At 45.8% G+C, this 23,559-nt stretch overlaps 1 protein-coding gene and 1 long non-coding RNA gene across 5 annotated transcripts in view; both read right to left on the bottom strand.

The window, feature by feature from the left end:
- Positions 1–57: 57 nt before the first annotated feature.
- On the bottom strand, positions 58–8,091 carry LOC138060966 (uncharacterized). Its single transcript, XR_011134479.1, has 3 exons — positions 7,184–8,091; positions 4,889–5,188; positions 58–218 (listed from the first exon to the last, which is right to left on the bottom strand). It is a non-coding gene; the product is annotated as an uncharacterized lncRNA (long non-coding RNA).
- Positions 8,092–20,667: 12,576 nt separating this feature from the next.
- WNK2 (WNK lysine deficient protein kinase 2) overlaps positions 20,668–23,559 on the bottom strand; it is a 124,475-nt gene continuing 121,583 nt past the window's right edge. For 2 of the 4 annotated variants that reach the window (XM_068960264.1, XM_068960265.1), the window contains exon 27: positions 20,668–20,905. In XM_068960264.1, the coding sequence (XP_068816365.1) occupies positions 20,798–20,905 (108 nt within the window). In that variant the 3' untranslated portion in view covers positions 20,668–20,797. The remainder of the gene's footprint in view (positions 20,906–23,559) is intronic. The other 2 variants (XM_068960261.1, XM_068960266.1) reach the window with 1 other exon arrangement.

Here is a 23,559-nt window from a genome sequence, read left to right as displayed (position 1 = left end):
CCATTTGTTTAGCACCTAGCAACATAGAGGACATTATCAGAAAAAGAAATACCTTTTATGGTTCCAAGGATGTTTAAGGCCCTGTACTCAAGGCACTGCTCTTCCATTTTTCAGGTCCTTATATCCTGTGCTGCAGACTTTCCATCTTTGCCTTCCTCATTTGTAGCCCTTCAGCGTCCAAATCCTTGATTTTCCCTGTGCCATTCAATAGCAGGAATCTAGACAGGATAGATTTGACTATTACGATGTATTTGCTACTTGATTACTGCTGCTCAGTCACATCCCACAGTCTGATTATCTTGCTGATGAGATATTAAGCAAACAGGTGTACCCAGTAGCCTCAATGGGAATGCTTTAACTTCATACTCAAAAGGTTAGTTATCCTGGGAATTTAAAACACACAATACTCAGATAATGTACATAGGCTTTTTTTTCTGTAAAAGGGGTCATGTAAGTCCTGAAAGGAAGAGCATGAAAGCCAAAGCACATGATTTTGTAGGCAGGTCAAATTGCTTTTAAAGTAACGTGATCTCTTTACTTCTAACTCTGAAAGATCAGTCAGAAGAAAGAGGAGGAGTGGGGAATAATATCACTGCTCTTGCCAATTTTGATATAAATCCTATTGAAATAAAAGGGGTTTAGAAGAGATATTCACAAAATGAAATAGAAAGGAGTCCATTTCCTAGGAAAAAAAACAACTTAAGTGATACAAAGGGCTTATTTTTACTGATGAAAATTATGTAAGAAAAAGAAAAAGCAGAATTTGAGAAAAACATGTCTATGAGAAACTACCAAATTCAAGAATGTATAGAAAATAGAGATTATGAGGCGTTTCAATTACATTTTAGAATATTCATGAAATTTATCATTTGCACACTAATGCCAAACATCAAAGAGCATCTCCGATGGTAAAGTGAAATCAACAGGCTGAGCTTCTGCAAAATCAAGCAACTGCTTTTTGTGGAATTTTTATGGACAATATTATAAGACCAAAATAATAAAATATTTCATTAAAGGATTTCCAAAAGGTTTTTAAGTGGAAATGGTGCAGTTTGTAACAGGTTCGCAGAACGCATTCACCTTCAAGTTTACTGTTTTCTGAGCCAATAAAGAAACACTCTCAAACAGACATTTTTTTCCCCCAATGAGCAGAAACTGATTTGCAACTGGAAGATGAAATTAAGTAGTTTGATATATTGCCCTAGATTCCTCCAAGTATTTCAAGATTTTCTAACCACCTACCTCTTATCTGGTTAGTACATTTCATTTTTACTTAGATTATATAGACATGAGTAAAGAAATCATGTTCCATGCTGTGAGCCTTACAGGTAACTGATGCTCAGCTAGGCACATCTTAAAGAAAACTGACTTTTTGGAGGACACATGCAGAGCAAAAATTAAAAACTGACCCTTGAGCACCCTAAAACTGTGGCATCCAAAAACCACTAATGTTTTTGGAAACTGTTAGGCTGATGTTTATTACTTTTGTTCTGTTTGTTCTTGTGGTATTACTCACTGCAATATGATATAAGCACATGGACTTTGAGTACCATGCAGCTATTAGCCGTCAGCATCCTGACGTACAATAAAGTCTGCTATTCTAATAACCACTGGAACTTTTCAAAATGATGCCTAAATAGAGGCAATTTTATGCCCATACCTGTACTTACAGCATTCTTCAAATGTTTTATATTTGTTTAAGTTCCTAAGTGCCCTTGACTCTGTCATTAAGGGGAATGTATATCAGAATATATATTAGAAATGCATCTTTTCTCAGAATAGAAATAAAGATCAGTAGGCAGAAATAATACCACTTAAACAAGGCTCAAGTAGTATGGATAAGTGTGGGCTAACTCATCTGTTGGTCTTCTGCTGTAGTTGTTCTGGTTGAACAAGAGTTGCTGTATTTTTGTTAATTATGCTTACTACACTTGACCCTATACAATGGGGACCCAGCGTGCTGGGCACAGTACAGGCAAAAAGGAATAGGCAATCCTTGTCCTGAAGGTCTTCAACTCTAAATAATGTATATTCATCTCCTGTTATCTCTGCTTTCAGCTATAGCTTATTTTCCATCACTGACCTACAGAGTAGTAAAAGAGCTCTGAAGAAAGCTGTATCTTTGGTTTAAGTAATTAACGTTGACCTGAGTATCTTCAGAGCACCACTAATCTCAGCCTTCCCAGCAGTTTGTAAAAAAACAAACAAACAAGCAAAAAAAAATTAGTCTAACTCACAGTCAGTTTTATGACCAAGCTTCTCTACCACATTCACCTCCTACCACCTGGGAGCAGATTTGCAGCTGATCTCGCATGGCAGGTACGCATGGAAGACAATGGCAAGATACCAGTTTATTACAGCTGAGAATTTGATGCCCAGCTATTTTGGGACTGAGTGAAACTTGTCCTCCATAATTACTTTATAATCAGAAAACAGGGCTTTCTAGAGCAGCTTGATATAATACAAAATCAAGCTTTAAATAGTCTTGGCTTATGCTACATAACAGCAAGAAAGGTAGGAGACCTAGAGAGCGCAGAATGTTCACTTGACAGAGCCCACAAAATACTGCGCCTGTGGTAGAACGGAGAGAAATAGCTTAACCAGCACTGAAGTTGCTAGCAGTGGACTAAGTAGCTCAGTAAAGCAAATGGGAGAGTTGGACAGTTTATGATGTGTCAGCTTTTCTGTAATGCCACATGGACTTTCATTTATTAGGAAACCTGTCTTAAAGAATGAAAAATCAACCTGTGATTCTGTCTTCTGTGCTGCAGAAAGAAGGATAATATATTTGGATTTTCAAGGGATTTTCCATTTGTCCATGCACTATGTCCAATGTTTTCAATCAATCAGAAATATGAGGTGCACTCTAGCCTCCCTCAACAGACATGAAGCTATGCTTCTCAAGCCAGGGAGTAAAACACTAGACTGCATTCACATAATGCCACCTAGGAATGAAGTGCATGTCCTAACAACTTCTTCATCTACACTTTAGGGAATGAAAATTTTACAAACCTGTTTTCCACTGAAAGAGCACTGAACATTGGGATGGCCTGTCTTTAGAAGGTCTGTACATACTGTGGGGTACTGCTATGTATTTGTATAATATAAAAACATAAGGTTGGCAAGGAAGCTGGGGTTATATAGCTGAGACCCCGACAATTGCATGCCACTGTGCTAGATGTCTTGGTCAAAACGGTACAAAGAATATCTGCTTACATGAGACAGGTATGACAACACCATAACCTATAGGAAAAGACCAAGCTCACACCCTTAACAGACATCAGGAAGAGAGTTAGAAGATGTTATCAGCAGCCTACGTTCCCAGAAGAGCAAGTTATTCGTTAAGTGCAAATTACTGATAAACTCAGGGAGTGAACCACATCCCGTACTGCACGGGAGTGCAAAGACAACAGTCTCAATGGCTCTTCCTCTGACCGAGGCAAGAACTTCCTTCTGAACCTAAACTAGTGAGTAATCTTTGAGAATATAAATGGGGGACACCAGTCAGACCCCTAAGATTTTAAGGCTACTTATTCAGCAAATCTCACTTGTACCCTGTTTCTGGCTGTGGCTGATCTTCATTGGTTCAGATGATAGGGAAAAAAATAACAACCCAAGCTCCCAGAAGTGAGGTAATATGTCAATGGAATTTGTTTTCTTATCCTCACAGATGATCAGCAGAAACCCTAGGATTAATACAGTATAGATCTAGAGAAAAAAAAAACCAGCAATCCCTCCCTTTTCAGCCTCCTTTGACTACATCAGCACACCAAATACTCTAGGATTCACATCAAAATGGGATTTTCGATCTTCAGGAATTCTATTTAGTTACACAACCCTTTCCACAAGCTTATCAGACTACATCTCTGTTCAGAGGGTCATTCCAGAATTTTGCTTCTTATGCCACTATTCACTGTCTTCTAATTTCCAGTCTACATTTTTTAATGACTGAATTATATCCGCTTGATCTCAGGCTAATATTAACCTTGAACTTACACAATTCTTCCTGCTTGATATTTACCCCTAAGGGTATTTATAAATAAAGTCATCTTCTCTCATTCTTAATTTGGTGAAGTTAAAAAAGATAAACTGATGTTTATTAGTAATGAAAGTTCTTTCTGCATGGGCCCCTTCATCTTGTAGATTAGCCCAAAACAGGCCCCTACTTTACAAAAATACAACATTCTCAGTTACGTTTAAAAGATGATTTTTGTTTTTTGTTTTTAGTTAAAACTATCAAGTCCCAGGCATTATTTAATCGAAATAATGCTATTTATTGCACTTTTCATCTAGGATCTTGCTCTGCAGGCCACTGTGCTGTGCTCATTCCTGACAGCTACACTTGTAATGCCTCGCAAGCCAGGCAAATCTTTTCAGTTACCTTCAGATGGGTTTACAGCAAAACACAAGCAAACCAGCTCGTAAACTGCTGTAATTCTTTCTATTGCCAGGCTCGCTTGGCCTGCTGAGCACAAGGACCACAGTAACGATGTTCACCAGGAGATTAATTAAGCTGAGGGGAAGGTGCCACGTTCACGTGTTCTGACATCTGGCAACCCTGTTGTGCTTGGCGTTTTGGCTTTTTTAGAGTGTTAACTTCTCCCCCTTAAAAATAAACACTGAAAAATCTCTTTCACGCTTCCGAAACCTCTTTCCAATTCTTTTTCCTCCACTAAAATCATTCTAGCTTTGCACAGATCAGCTGGCAGCCTCAAAAATATGTAAAACTGATGGGAAAGGTTCAGGGAGTTCCAGCACTGCGGTAAAGCAGCATTGACAGCAGCATATAGACTTTCCATTTTTCTGAAAGAATCTTGTTTATAAAGCAAATCTGAATGTTAGAGTGAATATTTTGTAATAATTCTCCTTTGCTGATGGTGACACTTACTTGTCACCACCCATACAAAGTTGTCTCTGCTCGTCCTGCTACTTATAAAAACTTATCCTGGCAGAATTCAACTGTCAAAGAGAAGAGCGATGCATCCTCCTCCTTTTGATCCTAGAAACTGCAACATGGACAGTCTCTCGTTAACCCTCCTGCCTGCGTGCGGCAGTCCTTGCCCCACCACGGAGCTCTTCTGGGGTTGCAGGCTCTTCGGCAAAGGCGCCGTCTGCCTTTGCACGGCGCCGCCGCAGCGATGCCCCTTCGCAGCTGGTCCTCAGCCACCGGAGTAAATCTCATCTGGAACTAAAAAAAAGTTGGTTAACAGCACGAACGAAGGAGGGACAGTCCTGCACCGCAGCAGCCACTGCAGAAACCAGACAAGGATTCTTCACTGCGCTGCCGTTTTCTCCCTATCCCGCTCTCCTGCTTCAGCCATGCCCAAGGAGGACAGTGCTCAGCCTCTGCCACCGAAGAAGGACAGTGCTCACCGTCTACCGCCCAAGGAGGACAGTGCTCAGCCTCTACCACCCAAGGAGGACAGTGCTCAGCCTCTGCCACCCAAGGAGGACAGTGCTCACCGCCCACCGCCCAAGGAGGACAGTGCTCAGCCTCTGCCGCCCAAGGAGGACAGTGCTCAGCCTCTGCCGCCCAAGGAGGACAGTGCTCAGCCTCTGCCGCCCAAGGAGGACAGTGCTCAGCCTCTGCCGCCCAAGGAGGACGGTGCTCAGCCTCTGCCGCCCAAGGAGGACGGTGCTCAGCCTCTGCCGCCCAAGGAGGACGGTGCTCAGCCTCTGCCGCCCAAGGAGGACGGTGCTCAGCCTCTGCCGCCCAAGGAGGACGGTGCTCAGCCTCTGCCGCCCAAGGAGGACGGTGCTCAGCCTCTGCCGCCCAAGGAGGACGGTGCTCAGCCTCTACCGCCAAAGGAGGACAGTGCTCAGCCTCTACTGTCAAAGGAGGACAGTGCTCAGCCTCTACTGTCAAAGGAGGACAGTGCTCAGCCTCTACCGCCAAGGGAGGACAGTGCTCAGCCTCTACCGCCAAGGGAGGACAGTGCTCAGCCTCTACTGCCAAAGGAGGACAGTGCTCACCGTCTACCGCCCAAGGAGGACAGTGCTCAGCCTCTACCGCCCAAGGAGGACAGTGCTCAGCCTCTACCGGGGATAAAGACCTTACGCCACCCACTGCAGCACCAGAAATTGCAGCTTATGAAAAAAGTGGCGATCATCACTGTGGGTAAAGCGCAGCCCAGACTGACTGCTGGAAGCACGAAGCCCACAGGAGCACCCTGAAGGGATTCGGGACGCCCCCCGCTTCGCCCTGCGAGGGGCAGGGCGGCAGTGGGGACAGGGCATCCGCACAGAGCTGTAACGAGCTCTACGCCGCCCTGGGCCGCGAAGCTGTCGTCGCTGGAAGAGGGAAAACCCGCGGTGGGATGAGAGGCAGCATGGCAGATGAGACGCCGCAGATCCTAACACTTGTTCTCAGTGCGGTTTTTCCCTCTTACGTTCGCCCCTGACGTGCAGGGAGGCTCTATAACTGGTCTGAAACAGAGCAACAGCAAAGCCACTTAGCTCAGAAACTGATGTACAGTCAAGTTTAAATCCGAAGTCATTTCACATCCAAGTGCAATACTCTCTGTGCTTTCTCGTTCTGCTGACAGGCAAACATCGAATGTTAGTTCTTTGCTGCGTAGTCGAGTATTCAGAGACACCCAGCCAAGGAAATGGCTCTCCTATGTAGCTGTTTTTAATGATTACTTTGTATTCCTAAATGTTTTGCCCTGACAAATGAGTTATGTTGAGCAGGACAGAGTCTCTCATTGTGGCCGTTGCGCTGCATAGGCCTTCGCTGTGCTTTATGGGCCAGACGCTGGCAGCGCAAGCCCTAACAGACCCTATATAACGGCACAGAGCAACAATGCTGCTACTATCAGTGTGGTGTCCAAGAGGGCTCCTTTTGGTATTCACAGTCCTCCCCATTCAAAATACAAAATCATGTTTTCCCTGTGTAAATACACTAAATATCATGTCAGTTATGGAACAATTAGAATTTTGGAAACTAAGTGTTTCAGGGCAGGAAGAAAGCACAGTCAAAATACCGAGGTGCCTAGCCGCACAAATGAAGTGTCATGTGAGTGCAGAAACGGTTATATTTTCCAAACAGGATTACATACATCTCCTGAAGAGAAGCAGCTTAGCTGAACAGCCCAGATCCATGCACTTAAAATCCCAGGTGATTCATTCCTCCCTCTGCTCCCCTTCTCCCCGCGGTCACAAATATCCCTAGACAGCGCTGTACCGTGACGCTGGCCGAGGTGGACCTGGAGACATCTGGAAATGCCGAAGCTTGAGCTGATGTATGAAGTCCCAGAAGAAGAACCGCACATGCGCTGGGGTTATGTTTGTGTCCTCCATTGTCTTTACTTCCCACAAGTATTCTGGCAAATAAGTTTAACAGTAAAAATATTTGCTAGGAAAGCAACCAAAGCAATTATTCCCGAATGGTTCAGAGCAGCAAGTAGTGACTCCAGGAGCCCCATTCTGGGAGCTAACACGCTTCCCTCAGAAAGAAGAAACGTAGCAATGTCCCTTCCGTTTTTCTATTCCTAGCTAATCCTAGTTAATAAACTTTTCTAAAAAGCAAACCAAAACTGCTGTGAACATGTTCAGCAAATAATTTTAAAGACTACTAGAAAAAAAATGCTTCTGTACCAAAATGCATTTGCTTTGATATATTTGACTTAGCTTTACTTTCCTTCTACTCAGGCATATTAGAGGCTTCACTCATGTTCGTGGTGTTATTTACAGTGCCTGGACAAAAAATTTCTATGTGCAGAACATCATCATCTGCAGAAAATATTTGTACAGAATACCTCCTTACCCAAACTTGTTACGCCCATAAAATGGTGATACAGTTCTTCCATTTTCAGTTGTTTTGCGTTTTGCAATACAATTTAATACACCGAACACTGAAAAGGTCTGGACCTGGTGTTTTTATGCTGACAATGAATCACAGGGTTAAAAATGTCCCTGAAAAGCTGAAGGTTGCATTTTTAAAGTTAAGGTCCATATTTCATAGAATTATTTTTCTTCTAAACATGCAAAGTTGCAAAGTTGAATGTAAACAGACTCCACCAAAAGAAATATGTACTCAAACTTAAGGAAAACCAAATATTGAACTCTTTTCAGGAATGGCGAAGCTAAATATCCAAAAACTCTTGACATATCTTCAAAGTAAATTCCTTTTATATGTTACAGAATTGCTTTGTAGATCATCATGCAGAAACTGGTAGCAATGAAAAATTTTCCTAGCCATCAAGTAAAGAAAAGAAAAAGAATCCCTTTGCTCTCTGTAAGACGTCTATAACAGCTTATTCGAGTACAGGAAACTTAGTTAAAATGCTTGATGCTTATTGAGAACTGACTTTACATAGATGAAGTTACGTTGGATCATTTCACTGTCTGGTTTTGAAAATTAATTTATTTAAAAGGCAGCACTGAACATTTTACTACCTAGAGATAAAATATTTTATATTTTAATTACTATCAACAAACAACAGTCAATTTGGTGGTCAGAGGTTATGAACTGCCTTTTTAGAAAACATCGCCCAGCAAATAGCATGTAAATGTGAAAGTAAGCAGTCACACACACTTGACTGATTTACTGTTATGGTTATGGCCTGGTTCCTGTCAAAAGAGAGGAAATTAATCTCTCTGCTAACAAAAAAGGAAAAGGCGGCATTTTGCAGAACGAGACGGCATGTTCAGGAAATAAGAGGAGCTGCGGGAACAAGGCACTGAAATACGGTGTTGCTAAATTAAACAACAAAAAAGTTACAGTGGAAACTAATGTTATTTTTCCTAACGTTAACCTAAGTAAGCCTCCTCTGAACTGCACTTAGTTAAAAGCTGTCAAATTAAGAGCTGTCAAGTCACAGCGGTTTAGCAGGGCTTGCAGCAGATGAGAGCTGCCTTCCAGCCTCCGCGGTGCTGGAGCCTGCCGGATAAGAAAGCAGCTCCAGGACGGCAGCCTCACGACCCCGCGCGACGGGCAACCACTTTCGCCACGTGCAGCGCCGCAGGCCAGAATGGAACCTGCGTGGACAGAAAGTGCTACCTGCTACGGCAGGATGATCCAGCAGTAAACAGTTAATATTTATGTGGTTACCATGTTTTAACGCAGGTGAACGTGTATTCCCATTAACTCGGCTTTGGCTGTTAGCCGTGGCGTTCACAGTGTCCCAGCTTCCCAGGCAGGTTGCTCCACGAGGCTGAGAGCCTCCAGCGCCGGCTGAGGGCTGCGGCAGCCCATGTAAATGAGTTGCCCCGGGGAGGCAGGATTTGGAAAAGGAGGGCACAGCCCTTCCCGGGCATCCCGTTGCTCCAGCGGCTGATGTCAGCATCGATTAGCGCTCGGCATGGCCAGGCGTTCCCGCGCGGCCCCATCGCGTATTCTGGTCACTGCCCTCGCAGCAACAAAGACATCTCCTGTCGCACTCCCAGCAGGACAGTCCCACGCTGCTCGCTAAGCCTTGTGTCCTGGAGCACCCGGCGCAGGGCACGTTCAAGTTGCTGACATTAAATACGACACCGCATTTTCAGCCGTAGTTCCAGTGACCTTATTTTCACTCCAGCATTACAGAAGAACCTGCTAAATGCACTTACCTGAGCCAGAGAGGACAACGCGGAAGAGGGGGAAAAAGGGATTTTTTTAACTTTGGTTTGGTTTTAATTCACGGTTTTAATTCACAGATTGCAAGCATCAGTACTGCATGGCCTGCAGCTGTAGGAAACACTGAATGTGACTGCAAGTCATTGCGTTTAAACACAGAGAGGAAAGCTAAAAACCCACCCAGAGACATTAGGCTGCAGTAGCGGCAGCCCAGACGTGCCGGCCACGGCACGCTGCCCGTGAGGACGAAGGGGAGCACAGAGAGAAGGAGGCCAGGGCAACGTCCCCAGCACCGCGCGGCGAGCTCCAGAGGAGCTCTGCCTCTCACACGGCGAGCAGGGAGCGCTGAGGAAGTTATTTTTCCTTTCTATTTCAGAAGACCACACCACTTCCTGTGTTAACAGAGAAGGAGCCCTCAGTTGTCAGGGCAAATGGTTTCCCTTTAAGCACAGCCAAGATTCCCCATTTATTTGGCAGAAAATCAAATAACACTTTCTCCTCAGCAGTTTCTTAATGAAAGTGGCTCTGGGCCTCAGCACCCACAGACTAACCGGCCTCTGCCTCCCGTTTCGCCTCACCGGCTGTTTCAGGAGCGGGTTATTCTGCAGGTATGTCATGAGCAGAAGTTTTAGTGAAACCAGCTGATGAATTACAAACATCGCCATAGATCCACTATCTCTCCTGAGCTAATTCTCCTTAGAGGGACCCTGGTTTTTTTTAATATGGTGAAGAAAGTTAGAAAAAAGTTCTAAATGAGTGGTGAACAAGGTAACAACGCAAAATACTGAAAGCCAATTTTAAGTATTAGCTAGAGAGCATAAAACTTGCTTTTGAATCACCATGGTCCTGGGAGTACCACCACCTATGATCCTCTGGTCGCATATCCAAGAGAAAGGAGAAAAGAGAGAAGGACAACCAGTAGGTGAGAGAGATTGCTCTGTGAGGCCAGTTTCCTGTGAGAACCAGTAAGTTTTAGTCTTATGTGAATAAAGGAAGAAATGAAATGGGAATACAAGTTAACGTGCTTCTAAGAGAAGATAGGAGAGGGCCTCCTCCCAGGGCGAGGGAGCATGCACAGGAATGGAAAGACAGACACTTCACAAGTGACAAAACTGCAGGCTCTGGGGTTTGTTTGATCTAATTCTTTAAATTACATTACATTAAATTATGTTTAATTCTTATATGGACTCATTGTCAAAAAGCATCACTCTGTCAGGGACACAGCAGGATTCAGAGAGGATTAGATATTCATAGACATATTTAGACCCAGCATGTCATATAGCAGCACATCCAGGCAATGCCCTCAGCAGAGCTCTCCGAAGCACGGCAGGAACTGGAGCTCCTACCCAGCTCAGCCTGTCTTTAGACGCTTTTTTTTAGAGTGGTGCATTAAACACACAGACACATTAGCTCCACAAACATACCGGATTCAAGCCCAACTCCGACACTGCAAATATATATCCTTTATTTATATGCGCTACTGAGGTATTTAGGTTTATTTTCGAAGGTGCACACATGAAGCAAAAGCCTGATTCTCATCCTCAGAAGTGGTGTAGGAGCCACACGATTCAGGAGCTGAATCCCAGTTCTCCTTCCAAAACAGACACATAAGCCAGCTAGGACAAGAGCAGGTAGTGGTAGAAGGCTTTTCCTCTGTGCCACACTAAGGGTCAATCCAGCTGGGTCACTGACACGATTAAATTTGGCTCCTGGCCTCTACTGAGCCTACATGCAACTTGTCTAAGAGCCCAGTATGCCCAGTGCTCGAAGATGGGTCTCCAGCAGATCCCTTTGTCCCCACTTTTCAACACGACGGGCAGGTCCCAACGAGCTCTGTGTCCACCACCCTCTCAAGAGCAGCCAAAAAAAGCAGAAGCCTCTTTAGCTGCCCTACCCAATCCAAAATAGCACTAACAAGTGGGAGCAGGAGGATATCTGACACCGCAGGACAAGTAGCAAGCCTCAAGGCCCTTCCAGCATTCCCCTCTACAGCAGAAATAGATGAGCCCCTCAGGTCACTGCTTGTCCTGGTACATCTCTGGAGCAGTGGCATGGCAGAAGACCAACCATGGAGGTGATACAGTCACTGGTGATACCAGCTGAGAGGGGAGGCCAGGCTCCCTGACTTCTGTGATATCCAAAACAAACGGCTCTATGTGGGGAGAGAGGAAAAAAATTCAAGCTCCCCTTGTGCTTCTATATGAGCGGATCCACAACTGCATCCTTAGCACAGCTTAACCGAGGGGCAGAAAGCGTCTCCTGTGCGTTCCCACCCCTTTGTCTGGGGCTGTTTGCAAGAGCAGGACGAAGGCTGGGAGGAAAAGAGAGGGACTGACCCCGCAGAGCACCGTGCACCTCTGGTCTGGCTTCCCGAGGAACTGCACCACCATGGGAAGACACCAAGGCGAACACTAATACACAGCTGATTTTAGGGGGAAATAGCTTTTACTTGGCTTCAGTTTCTCCTTAGATTCCACGTTGTCCATAACACACAAGAATGATTGCCAAGGGCACAGAAGCAGCTGATCAGCAAACAGGACACCCATTCAGGAAACTAAACCTTCTAAACCAAAGGCAAATGCCAGAGCTACTGTTCCCGTCTCATGCAAAAACTACTGGGTTCCTCTCGGTGCTCTCAGGGCTTGCAAATAGATCCCACGCTTATACTGAGTTTTTAATAAAAAATGAGCTTGCGTGTCATTGCAAAACTGACCTTCTCAGAGTTGAGGAGAACATTTTGTTCACTGGTTGCAGCTGGTATCACTGTCTATTTGAGTCTTCATCCCTCCTGCACTCTCAGACTTCTGTGCCTGCTGAAGGAGCGAGAAGCTTTGGATAAATCACTCTCCTTATACCATTTTGCCACGACTGGTACAGAGCAAGGCATGAACTCAGAAACTAAACATTTTAATTGGGTTTCTGCCATGAGTAAAGCAGCGATAAGGAATGCAACTTGGTTGAAACACACTGGCTTGCAGCTTGATTTTAGCTGTTCAGAAGAGATTTTCCAGAGACCTATTCAATTTTGAGATGACGTTTCTGGGCAGTTAAATGATTAGTGAACTTAGCCCAGTTTTAAGATGCTAAGCTCATCCAAGGAGAGGAAGCATAGGCAAGTTTTGATATTGAAAGTGACTGCAAAAATAGAGTCTATGTAGAATCAAGTATTATAAAAACAAGGCCCAGAAAGCAGGCTGCTGCTTTCAGTTTACTTAATTAGTTTATGCACTGAAACTATGAATAAAAGGGCCGTGCAATTGCTTTGGCTTTAGTAGTAACCCTGCAACCATGACAACGGTAAAGCATTACTGAATCACCATGACAAAGAACTGGAGACAACTGCTGCTGCTGCTGCTACATAAAAGCTAACTTGGGCCAATCAAAAATTATGCACACACAAAACAATATATACTGCAGTCCTTGTTTTACTTTAATACTCAGTTTTCAGCCCTGTATAAAAATAAATATTTTTACGCAGGCCTGTTGGGCAGCTTACTCATGTCCATGTCATTTCACAGTGATCGTTACTGATTGTTAACTGCTTGGTAAGAATAACATCTTGGGAAGATGTGATGTTGTCCAGTTATTTTTATCTCCTTAAAAAAAAAAAAAGACTTGAAAACCCGCAGAGCAGAGCTGCTTCCTCTGTGAGCAACACGCTGGGGGACGCCGAGGTTCCTTGCAGCACTTGCAGCCCGCGCCCATGCCTGTTTGTGCCCCGCAGTACCTGCAGATCCCAGTTTCAGGACCTCTGCGCACAAAACCAGCTTGTGCGTTAAGAGGCTGGAGGGCTGGCGTTGCCCTGGCAATTCCCTCGCAAGAGCGGCGCGCTCCAGGGTGACGGCCGGCTGCTTTTCCCCGCGGCCAGGGGCTGGCAGCGCTGCCCTCCGCCTCGCCAGGCGCCTAGCATCCACGCTGAGGATTTTGCTCTAGGTCCGACTAAAAAGACAACCCAAAAACCGGCAAGTTTACTCCCAGCGCTTCCCCCCAGTTTCCACAGTGGGACGGGAACCAGGCTGCAGCCAGGCGAAGGGGTTTAACCTCACGGCATGCAGGCCACCCCGGCTCACGGCGCACCGGCCGCACCGCTTTCTTCCCCCGGCTGCTCCCTGCCTCCGCCGAGCAGCCCCGCGTTTTGCTGAGACCCGACTCCTCCGGGCCGGGGGCAGCCGGGGGGGCGCCGGGGAGCGAGTCCCACCCAGCAAAGCGAACGTGTCCCCCGGGCGGCTGCCGCGGGCAGCGCTCCCCCTCCGGCCCCGAAGGCACGGAGGGCAGCCATGCTCCAGCTGCACATACGTGCAACAGCGGGATGGAGAACGGGTGCTTTTCTTTTTGCTCTGTAAAATAAAATCTCAGTCTAAGCTTTCCTGTGCCCGGCGCGAGGGCTTGGCCCCGCTCGGCAGCGCTGCGCCGGCAGCGGGAAGCTGCACAAGTTCGGGGCTCGGCCTCGCTGCCAAAACCCTGCCGAAACCCCGCACGAGAGAGCGACGTCCCGCCTGGCGCGGCGCGGGTTCGGGGAAGCGAGCCGTCTCCGGCGCCGCCTCCGAGGCGCGAGGCCCGGCCGCCTGCCCGCCAGAAAGGAGGCGGCGAGCCTGCGAAGGCGCCTGAGCGCCCGCGTCCGAGGAGGTGGCGAAGAAGCGCCTCGGAGCTTAGCCAAACCGGGGCGGAGAGCGAAGCCTGCGTCTGCAAGGGTCTGCTCCTCCAGGGCTAAAAACCGCACCAGCCCAAAGGACCCGCTTTCACCCGTGCTTTAAAACGCTGCAGGTCCGAGGAGGCGGAGTTTCTCCTGCGTTTCTGCTTCTCCCTCGCACCTTTTTCACGCTTGCAAGCGCAGTCAAAGGAAGACTTATTACCCCTGAGGTGTTTCTAATTCAGCTGGGCTGGAGGTGGGAAATCTGTTAAATAGCGTCAATTCAAACAAATAGAGTATTTTGCTTTGATTTTCCAGCAACCACATTTTCCATTGAAGAACCATCCAGGCAGGTAACTTTTGAACACTTTTACTTGTCTATTTTTATAATAATAGCTGTAATAAAATAGTAAAGAATACAGGATGGAAAGAGCCTGAATAAAAGCCTCTGAGTGCTTAACCGCAAGATGTGCGTCTCTTGACTCATCTTCACTGGTCAGTGAAGGAAATATTTTTCCTTCTATATGACTAATTGCCATCTTTCTTGCATATCATATCTCAGGATGAATATTCAATAGAGGGGGAAAAAAATAAAAGGAAATAAGCCCCTAGAGTCCTACTGCAAGAGCAAGTGCAACGTTACCTCCAGTCTTTAGGAGCTGTTCGCTGCTTCACATTGACAAGAGCAAAACCACAGAGCTGCTCTTAACCGCGGCGCGGACATGTCAGGAGAAGGAGGCCTCCCCCCTCTGCCTCCCGCCGGCCCCTTGCCCGCTCCCCGCAGCACCGGGGAGCTATATCATCCTGCCACCAATAGGCAGGCACAGCAAAGCTGATGTTTATTGACTCCAGTTTTTGTTTTCTGAACCAATACACATTTCAAGCAAAAAGGACAAAAAATTCAGGTTATGTTCTCAAACAGACCCTAAATCTAATGTTTAGGGCTGCAAAGTCCTGCCAGGTCTCCATACGCACCTATTTTCAAAAGCACCCACGACAGTGACCACTGTAAGGAGCTGATCGACATGTTCAACTGTCTTGGTAGTCCAGACTCTCATATGCAAATATTTGAGAATTATTTTGCTATGTTTGACATTTTTAACTGACTTCCAATTTCCATGACTATGCTAACAAGTGGTGTTAAACGTCTAACAGCCTTAAATATTTTCATATGCCCCCAGCATCAAATCAGCATCTCCCCAAATGTATTCCTCCCTTTCTTTCCAGAAATTCTCCTGCTGAGAGTGCTGAAGCACCAAGACACCAAAAACAGAAAATAAACCACTTAAAATTGCCCTCAAGTCTCACAGAAACTGTACAAATCCAGAGGGGATTTGAAGCCTTTTTGACTTTTTTTCCTAAATCAGTAGCAGTTAAATAACTACTAAAATACTTTGCTGCCTCAAGCGCCTGTTGCAGGAAGCTAAGCTGCATTTTTAATGTCTGCAATGACTTTCTTTTATTGCCACAAAAACATTTGCTTTTATCAAATTAAAATGAGTTTTTCCAAATACAGGACTGCTCCGTCTAAAACACCAAGTGGGTTCACTCATCGTTTCGGTAGTAAAAAGAACTACTCAGGTCAGAGAGAAAAGCAGAACTGTTCCATAGTGTTTAAACACACCTGAATCCTGTGTATTATAGTCCTTGCCCAATGGAGCCCTGTGCACCCCCGTTTTTCTTTGCTCTTCTTTGCCCTTCCCTTGGAGACCTGCCACCGCTGACCGCCAACGTGGACGTCTTGGCTGCCCTGACCACGAGGGCCAGGAGGAGCTGGCGCACGTAGCCCGGGGTGGAGGAATCAATTTAAGAAACTTAAGCCCTTTTCCTAACTACACTTATCAGCCCGTTTCAGGAAGGCATCCAATGCTTTCTTGGGGCTCGCTTCGCTGGAGCTCAGGCACCGCTGTGCCCTGGCCGCGCAGCTGGCAGCGGAGCGCGGCGACGGGGCGGCGTTATCGCGCCCCTCCATCCACAGCCTCCTCACCTGCTGCTCCAGGCAACGCGCCGCAGACCGACCGCCTCGGCCCCTGCAAGTCCCTCAGAATCCGGATCTCGCGTAGACCTGAAGTCTGGTGTTGCTTTCCCCCGTGCCGCGTTGGTGCCAGGGCTGGGCTCCGTTTGCAGGGTACAAACAGGGACATGCTACAGCCTGAGTAGCTCTATCCCCAAACGTTGCAACTGAAATATCAAGAAACATCTGAGTACTTACTCTGTGTTTTAGGAGCAGATTTCACAGAATAATTTGTCGGACAAACCTCATCTTTCTCCTGGATTCCTTTGTTACGGCAAACAAAATACCCGGGTATTATTCAAACATACCTGTTTTGTTAGGTTTGGAAAGCCTCAGCTCTCGAGCCACTCAGCCACCAGCGCTGGGGTACCAGTGAGCTTGGGAGCCATCCTCTCGGCTCAGCTGACAGCTAAAAGTGCACCACATTCGCTGTGCTTTAAAATACGCTTGAGCAGCAGTGTGGCTGCCTATTCGTACACAGGCAAAGGCTTTACGAAGTAGCTATTCCTCTGGCATTTCTAAAAGCTAGAGGGAGCAGCCAATAATTCTAGCCCCTTTTTCCTGAAGGACTAACTAATTTACAGGTCATAGAAAATCTTGAAGCTAAGAGCTGTATCTGAAGAGAGCCCCAAGGACCGTTTGAATATGTAAAGATGCCCATACACGTAACCCAGAATGATCTTTATTGAAAATTGCCCCGAGACTGGAGTGGTTTCACAGCTGGGTCTTGGGGATGTATTAGCTGGAAGAAACAGGGAGAACAACCTTGTGAAGTTGGTCTAAAATACAGCTAAATACAAATGGTTTTTTATTTTAGTTTTGCACAGTTCTGTCTGGGCTTAATAACTATGCTGTCAATAGTTAGATTACAACAAACTATTCCTTTATTTTTTCCGTAAACACTGTTTCATGTTCAAAGTCACTTCAGCAAACACCAAGGAGTACCGTTCTCGCGGGCATGGTTATGCTTAAATTGAATGCACTGGATTGCTTTCATAGCACCCAGCATCCAAGCTTAAAGACTTTTTTTTTAGAGGTGTTTTTTCAGGGAGCGGCACACACCAGTATGAACTGTAGTGACTCACAGCTAGCGTGGAAGAATATCTTCTGCATTAGTCAGACCTCCTGACATGCAGCGAGATGGCAGAGGACCCTCCAGGGCTTCCCAGCAAGTCGAGTTGTGACAGCCCATGCAAAAGCAGCAGTACCAAGTCTGAGCTCCAAAGCAGCATTTTCAGAGACACTGTCCAGGAAAACCACAGCAGCTTCAATAGACAGTTAATAACGTTAGCATGGACAATATGTATCAGGTATTCAGAGGCATTGTCTGGTCCCAGGAGATGGTGACACCGGCTGCAGCTCTGAGCAGACAAATGGGGTTGGAGACATCACCAGTCTTTGAAATATTCATGGGTGCCATGAACTCAGCACAGATCTGCTTTAGGTGTCCCATCTGCTGGGTGCTGCTATTCCAGTGAGGGAGCAGGTAAGAGGAAAGACACAGACAGTTAATCTAGCTCATCGACTTCAGTAAAGAAATCAGTTTGCACGTCAAAGGAGGCTGCAATCTGCCCCCAACATCCCTTGCTAGCCAAGTTGGGAGCAATGGGTCAAACCTGGCAGGCTGGAGGGCAGAAGAGACCCCAGAGCCTGCCGGCTCACAGCTGGCCCTGCACCGGCTGTCTACGCCACGTCCAAGCACCATCCTGCAGTTCCCAACAGCTGCTGCCCAGCAGCAGGTTGCTCAGCACAGGTACACGCTGGAACAAGCACTTCCAGCCTCTGCGGGAGAAACCACGCCGGTGCCGTCACACAAGCAGGGACTGAGCATTGCGTTTTGGAGCCGAGTTAAAACTCAGGTCATCTTAGCATTTCTCCTTTTCACGTTTATGTGTTACCTTAAACCTTGGTCATACTCATCTGCACAGGTTCTGATTAGACTTGAACTTTAGTAAGCATTACTCACAGGAAAAGTATGAAAATGCACATTTTGCACATTACTGAAATGCGCATGGGGAAAACACCGAGCTATGGGAAAGTAGCAACTGCTGGCAGCAGCCAAACAAAAACCACATGCTCAGTCAAGGCCCAGCTACTGGCACCTGGGAGAGCGCTGCATTATCAAATGCCTGGTTGGTACTACACAGGTCACAGAGCTGTTGAAAGATGATGGGTCTTGGATGACACCCTCTGCCAAACCCCGCTGTTGAGGTGGAACGTTGCATCGCCTGAGGGTCACTTGCAGCTCTGAAGGCATCTGCTGAAGTTCAACATTGCAGTGTGCTCAGCAGGAAATATTTATGATCAAACTCTAAATCAGAGCATTAACTTTGTGTCTAATAGATAGAACAACGTTTGTTTTTGCTCTGAGAGGAACAGAGAAACTCGAGATACCAGGTACAGAGAAATTCCACCAGAGCTCAACTCTTCTTCCTTAGAGAACCTCATTCCGTGGTCCAGACTTGAGGAGCTCAGCCACCCTCAGCACCTCTTAGGGCTTTCACTTCAAACCATAATGCTAGCAGAAAACCATGTGAGCTACACCCCAAAACTGAGCAGCCTTTTGCAGAAGAGATTAACTAAAGTCAGGAGGACTTGGCAGAGCAGGGAACAACAACCATCCAGGGTTAGCCAGAGTTTCTAGTCCTGATGTTTAAGCCTGATAATATATTTAATCTGAATATTAATGGATTGTTTTCAAAATGCTCATCTGGAGATGGAGGCCCATCAGCTTTTAGGAGCCTTAACCAGGGCCACGAAGGAGCCTAAGGGTTTACATAGGGAACAGAGACGTCAGAAAAACTGTAACAGTGGCCCCAAAAGCTGCCAGATCAAGAGGAAGACCTGGACGTTGGGAGCTCCACCATGGGATTTCCCTGGAGAAAGGAGCCTTTTAAACTTTCAGGGAACAAAAATACCAGGTGACTGCACTGTGCTTTGTTGCTATGATCACCAGAGCAGTGATTCATCGCTGGTGAAGCGCAGCAGGGACACAACATCGGTCCCCCATACAGAGCGGAGCAGGCTGGTGACTCCCACAGAGACGTGCGGCAACTGCGGGAGAGGGGGAGGTGCCAGACACCAAAATAGAAAACGAAAGGTGTCACGCACAGTTGGACCCCCTCTCTGCCATCCATAGGAAAGGGACATTAATCTGGCCCTTCCTACAAGCAGGAAAGCCAAAAGCAAGCAAGAATTTAGCAGCAGCTTCAACCCCTTCAGGAGTGCCTGCTTTCGTGCGGGAGGTTATTCCCACCTCCCCACATGCGGGCAGGGCAGGGGGCACAACAGACCGGCAGCAAGTTAACCCGTGCGTCCATTTTGGCCCCGGTGTTTCACCTCTGAGTCCACTAAATGTTTTGAAGGCTCTTTAGTTCAGAGATGCCAGCAACACATGGAAACCGATCTGCATTCCCATCCTAGCTCATGAGGCAAAATAACCTAACAAGTTAAGAGCTTAGGTGGTAATGAAATAGTGAACAATGGCATCAAAATAAGATTTATTATGTAAAGCTGAGATCTGGAAGAGACAGACATAGCAGATAACAGTGAAACAAAATGCCAGGCTCCAGATGCGAGAAAGGAAAAAGACAACGATACTGAAAGGCTTATGGGGAAATATAAATTCCTATTTCTCTGGTATCAAAAACAGAGAGTGAAAAGGTCAGAACATCATAGTCTGAAAGTGCCTAAGGGGGAAGCAAATGAGGTCTTTGGGTGCATAGCAGCAGAAGGCTGGAAGAGTTTAGGGCCAAAATATAACAGCAAGACCAGCACTCTTTCCTAGTCCTTAGGAAAAGTGCTAAAAACCCCCATCTTTCTAAAAAAAAAAAAAAAAAAAGTTGAGTATAACTTTATAATGAATGATTACTCACGAAATTATTGCTACAAACTACTTCGTACGTGACCTCAACCCAGGAGACAGCTGAAACCTATCTTCAGTGAATCAAGAAAAAAAAAAAATCTTCCACTACATAATTTTAACTTGTTGAAGGCACTTTAAAGTCTTTTAAAAATTGCTCCAATTACTGACTCGTCTGTAGAAGAATTTTAGTCTTACATTTAAAATTAGAAGTGACTTGAGAACTGTATTTAATTCTGGCAAGAAAATGTGTCCAGTCTATAAGAAAAAGAAAGAGGAAAAAAAGGAAGTGACAAGAACAAACTTGCTCTCCAGTGAACTCTCTGCAGGTTTTTTTTAACTTGATTTAACCAGATCTAAAATAGAGTATTATCTTTACAAAAGAACTATTCTGACTGAGAAATTTAAATGGAATTAGAATTTATCTTCTACTAGAATCTGAATACCTGTGCCTAGCTTATCTTTTCGATAACTACTTAAATTACAATTAACTGTGTGAAACAAACCGTATTTGAAAGAACGCCTCCTAGTCCCTCTGCTCGAGAAGCTGCTCGCAGGAACCTGGCTCACAACAGAAGGGAACAATCTGGAACAAAATCCTTTTTCCCCCAAAATATTTTTCCTTTATTTTTGCATAACATTTTTGTATTTCCAACTATAAATAAAAAGGATTAGAAAGTTACAAAATTGTGTAGAATGGACCAGCACGGCACAGAATGTCTCACACACGATAAATCATTTCCCATCTTGCTCTTCCTCCTCCCCGGCTGCGGCGGGACCTGGCGCTCGGCACGGCAGCTGCGGTGGCCACGAGTCAGTCGCCGGCGTTCGCGTTTTCAGAATCTATAAAACAAAACGGCCACGTGAGATGGCAGACCCGGCGCGCGCGGAAAACCCTCCCACGAGGAGGCAGCGGCTGGTGCCGGCATCTCGGATACCTCATGAAAGCAAAAGCAGGAATCCTCGATAAACAACATTGGGGTGTCACACTGAAAACCTAGCAGCATTGACGTTTTACAAGCTCTTTCTCGAGGGCCTGCTGCCCCCGGGGAAGCGCTGCTCTGCTGGAGGCAGCTGCGGATGCCGGTGGCCATCTCCGAGCTGGCCTCGCTTCTCCCGAGGGAGATGCCCGTGCCAGAAGGAAGCCCAGCGCGAGTGCGTGGAGCACAGCACGAGGCTGAAGCAGCCACAGCGCCGGGGCTGTCGTGGGTCCACGTGTCCTGCGCGAGCCACAGGTCAGGCGTGCCGGCAGCTTAGCGACATGCACTTAAGTCCTTTAGGCCCCATCACAGCAACATGCATGCTCACTGTTGGGTCTGCAAGCATGTATGGCTTATACCATGGACAGTTTGCTGGATTTTTTTGGAAAAAACACAACGAACCCTTTCGAAGGTCAGCTCTTGGGAGTGGGGGACACAAAGGGCATCCAGAAAAAGCGCGTTGTGCAAAGGGACACTGTTTGCTACAGCTCTTGGTGGGTTTCCATGTTTTATGCTTTGTTTTTATTAAATGTAGTTCCAATTTCTTCCCTCCTGTCTTTCCTGCTCTGTCTGTTCGTAGGAATAAGTGCTTTCAACAGAAGCAAAACATGTTTTCACTGTATATCTCCCATGAGCTTCTGAGCAATGTCACTTCTGCAAAGACTTGAATCCACCCCAGCTCTCAACAGCCGCTCACTACTACCTACCACCACTTGGCACAGAAACTCATCCCGGAAAACAAAACAAAGCAAAATTAGTGACCTCCAGGTAACAGGAGAAAAGCTTGAGAGAGCAATGGGACTGGCTCCTGGTTACACAACAGCTTAGCCACAAAGTCAAAGGCAGAGTGCGCTTTTCCGGTGGCCGGCCCCTTGCAGGTACTCGCCCACATGCCAAGGGCAACCTCGTGTTTGGACTGCAGTCTGAACTTTTGACCAAAAACTGGAAGGGCCTCATCAACAGCACTGCAGAGATCACTGAACTCAACTATGTTAAAGTCTCCTCTGTGTTGGGCAGCACAACCATGGAAAAAATTGCAGTTATTGCACAAAATATCTTGTAGCTGCTGACTAGAGAAGGAAATAAACACTGGAAGAGGTATCAGAGGTAGTTTGTCTAATCAGATTAGATAAACAAACCTGAATGCTGAAAAATAAGTTTCTATCTTTTTTTCAGAGTAATTCCAAACAAAAACCACAAGTCAATACTTTTTGGGGTATTTATGTCAGGCCCAAAGAACATCTGTTTGAGAAGGACTGGCAGCCAGTTATTTCTTTTAAAATTCCTAAGCTTTTGAAAGATGTCAAAGCTCCTGAATATCTAAGCAAAAATTATGATAGGTCCAAAAAATCCCCAGCACAGTGGCTCAAGGGGCTCTTGCCACATCCCCTCCAGTTACTCAGAGCTCCTGGAGCGCGAAACCTGCCTTAGTCGCACTCGGTGGTAACGGAAGACAAAGTATGGAGATCTGCTCTTTTCCAAAGGAAAAAAAAATCCTAACTTCCTTCTGCCTTATATGACAACTTGTTAACGTGCGACTTCAACAACATGCTAAATATATGCTGTGAATCCATCCAGCGGCACTACGTTGAAAGAAATTCATCTAAGTTTTTCCTGCTCATCAGACTTTGAAAAAACAAAAAACTCCTCACAGGAACTTCACTGTTATAACAGATTTAATCAATCTACAAGGTCTTATTCTATGCATAGTGCTTGCATACTTAGCAAGGGAAACCCAAAACTTAATGAGACTTTGCCTGTAAGAGTGCATACTTAAATTATGCAGCCTCTAGACTTCTTGGGAGGAGGTTATTTCAAGGGAGAAGTTTTATAATCCAAGTATATTTAGATCCAAGTGTATCTAGCAGCAACCTTGATAGTACACTTCAGCTACCACTTTGAGAAAATGCAGAGGGGACCACATAATTAAAAAAAGTCACTGTCTGCTTGTATAAGCCTGTCTTCCAGATGAATCAGTTACAAGCAATCTATTTACTAACACAGCTAAAATCGGCACCACAGCCCATGCAAATCCCTCTGAGCAACAGATTCTTTCATAATGCAGAATTTGTAACCCAACAGCTCCTAAAAATCCATTTCATTAGGTTGCACTTCTGCAACTGATCTGCGTGAACAACAGAGAGAGCGTGATGAGGGCTCAGAAGCTCGCCTGCCTGCCCCCTCTGAAGGGCACGGCTCAGGAAGCGGACTTACCTGAAAAAAGAAATATCAGTCCAATCAAAAGTCACTGACACGTAGAAGTCACAACACAATCCATGACTGATTAGCTTGGGGAATATAGACGGGGAAATAACTGTATTTTCCATGTTCATTCACAAGAAACAACACAAGCATCAGCACACCAGATGCCTTGCACAAATACTCAACTGAGGCTCAGATCGGCACTGGCCTAGCTGTGTAATTGTAGCTAGAGCCTAACACCACAAAAAACAAAACGTTACTCAAAGATTCAATAAATAATAAGTAACTATGGCAAAAAATGCATGTGATTGAATT

This window comes from Struthio camelus, chromosome 14 (assembly GCF_040807025.1).
Source record: "Struthio camelus isolate bStrCam1 chromosome 14, bStrCam1.hap1, whole genome shotgun sequence".
Classification (NCBI taxonomy): Eukaryota; Metazoa; Chordata; class Aves; order Struthioniformes; family Struthionidae; genus Struthio; species Struthio camelus.
The sequence above is the reverse complement of the archived record's forward strand: the minus strand, read 5'-3'. Positions and strand labels throughout refer to the sequence as shown.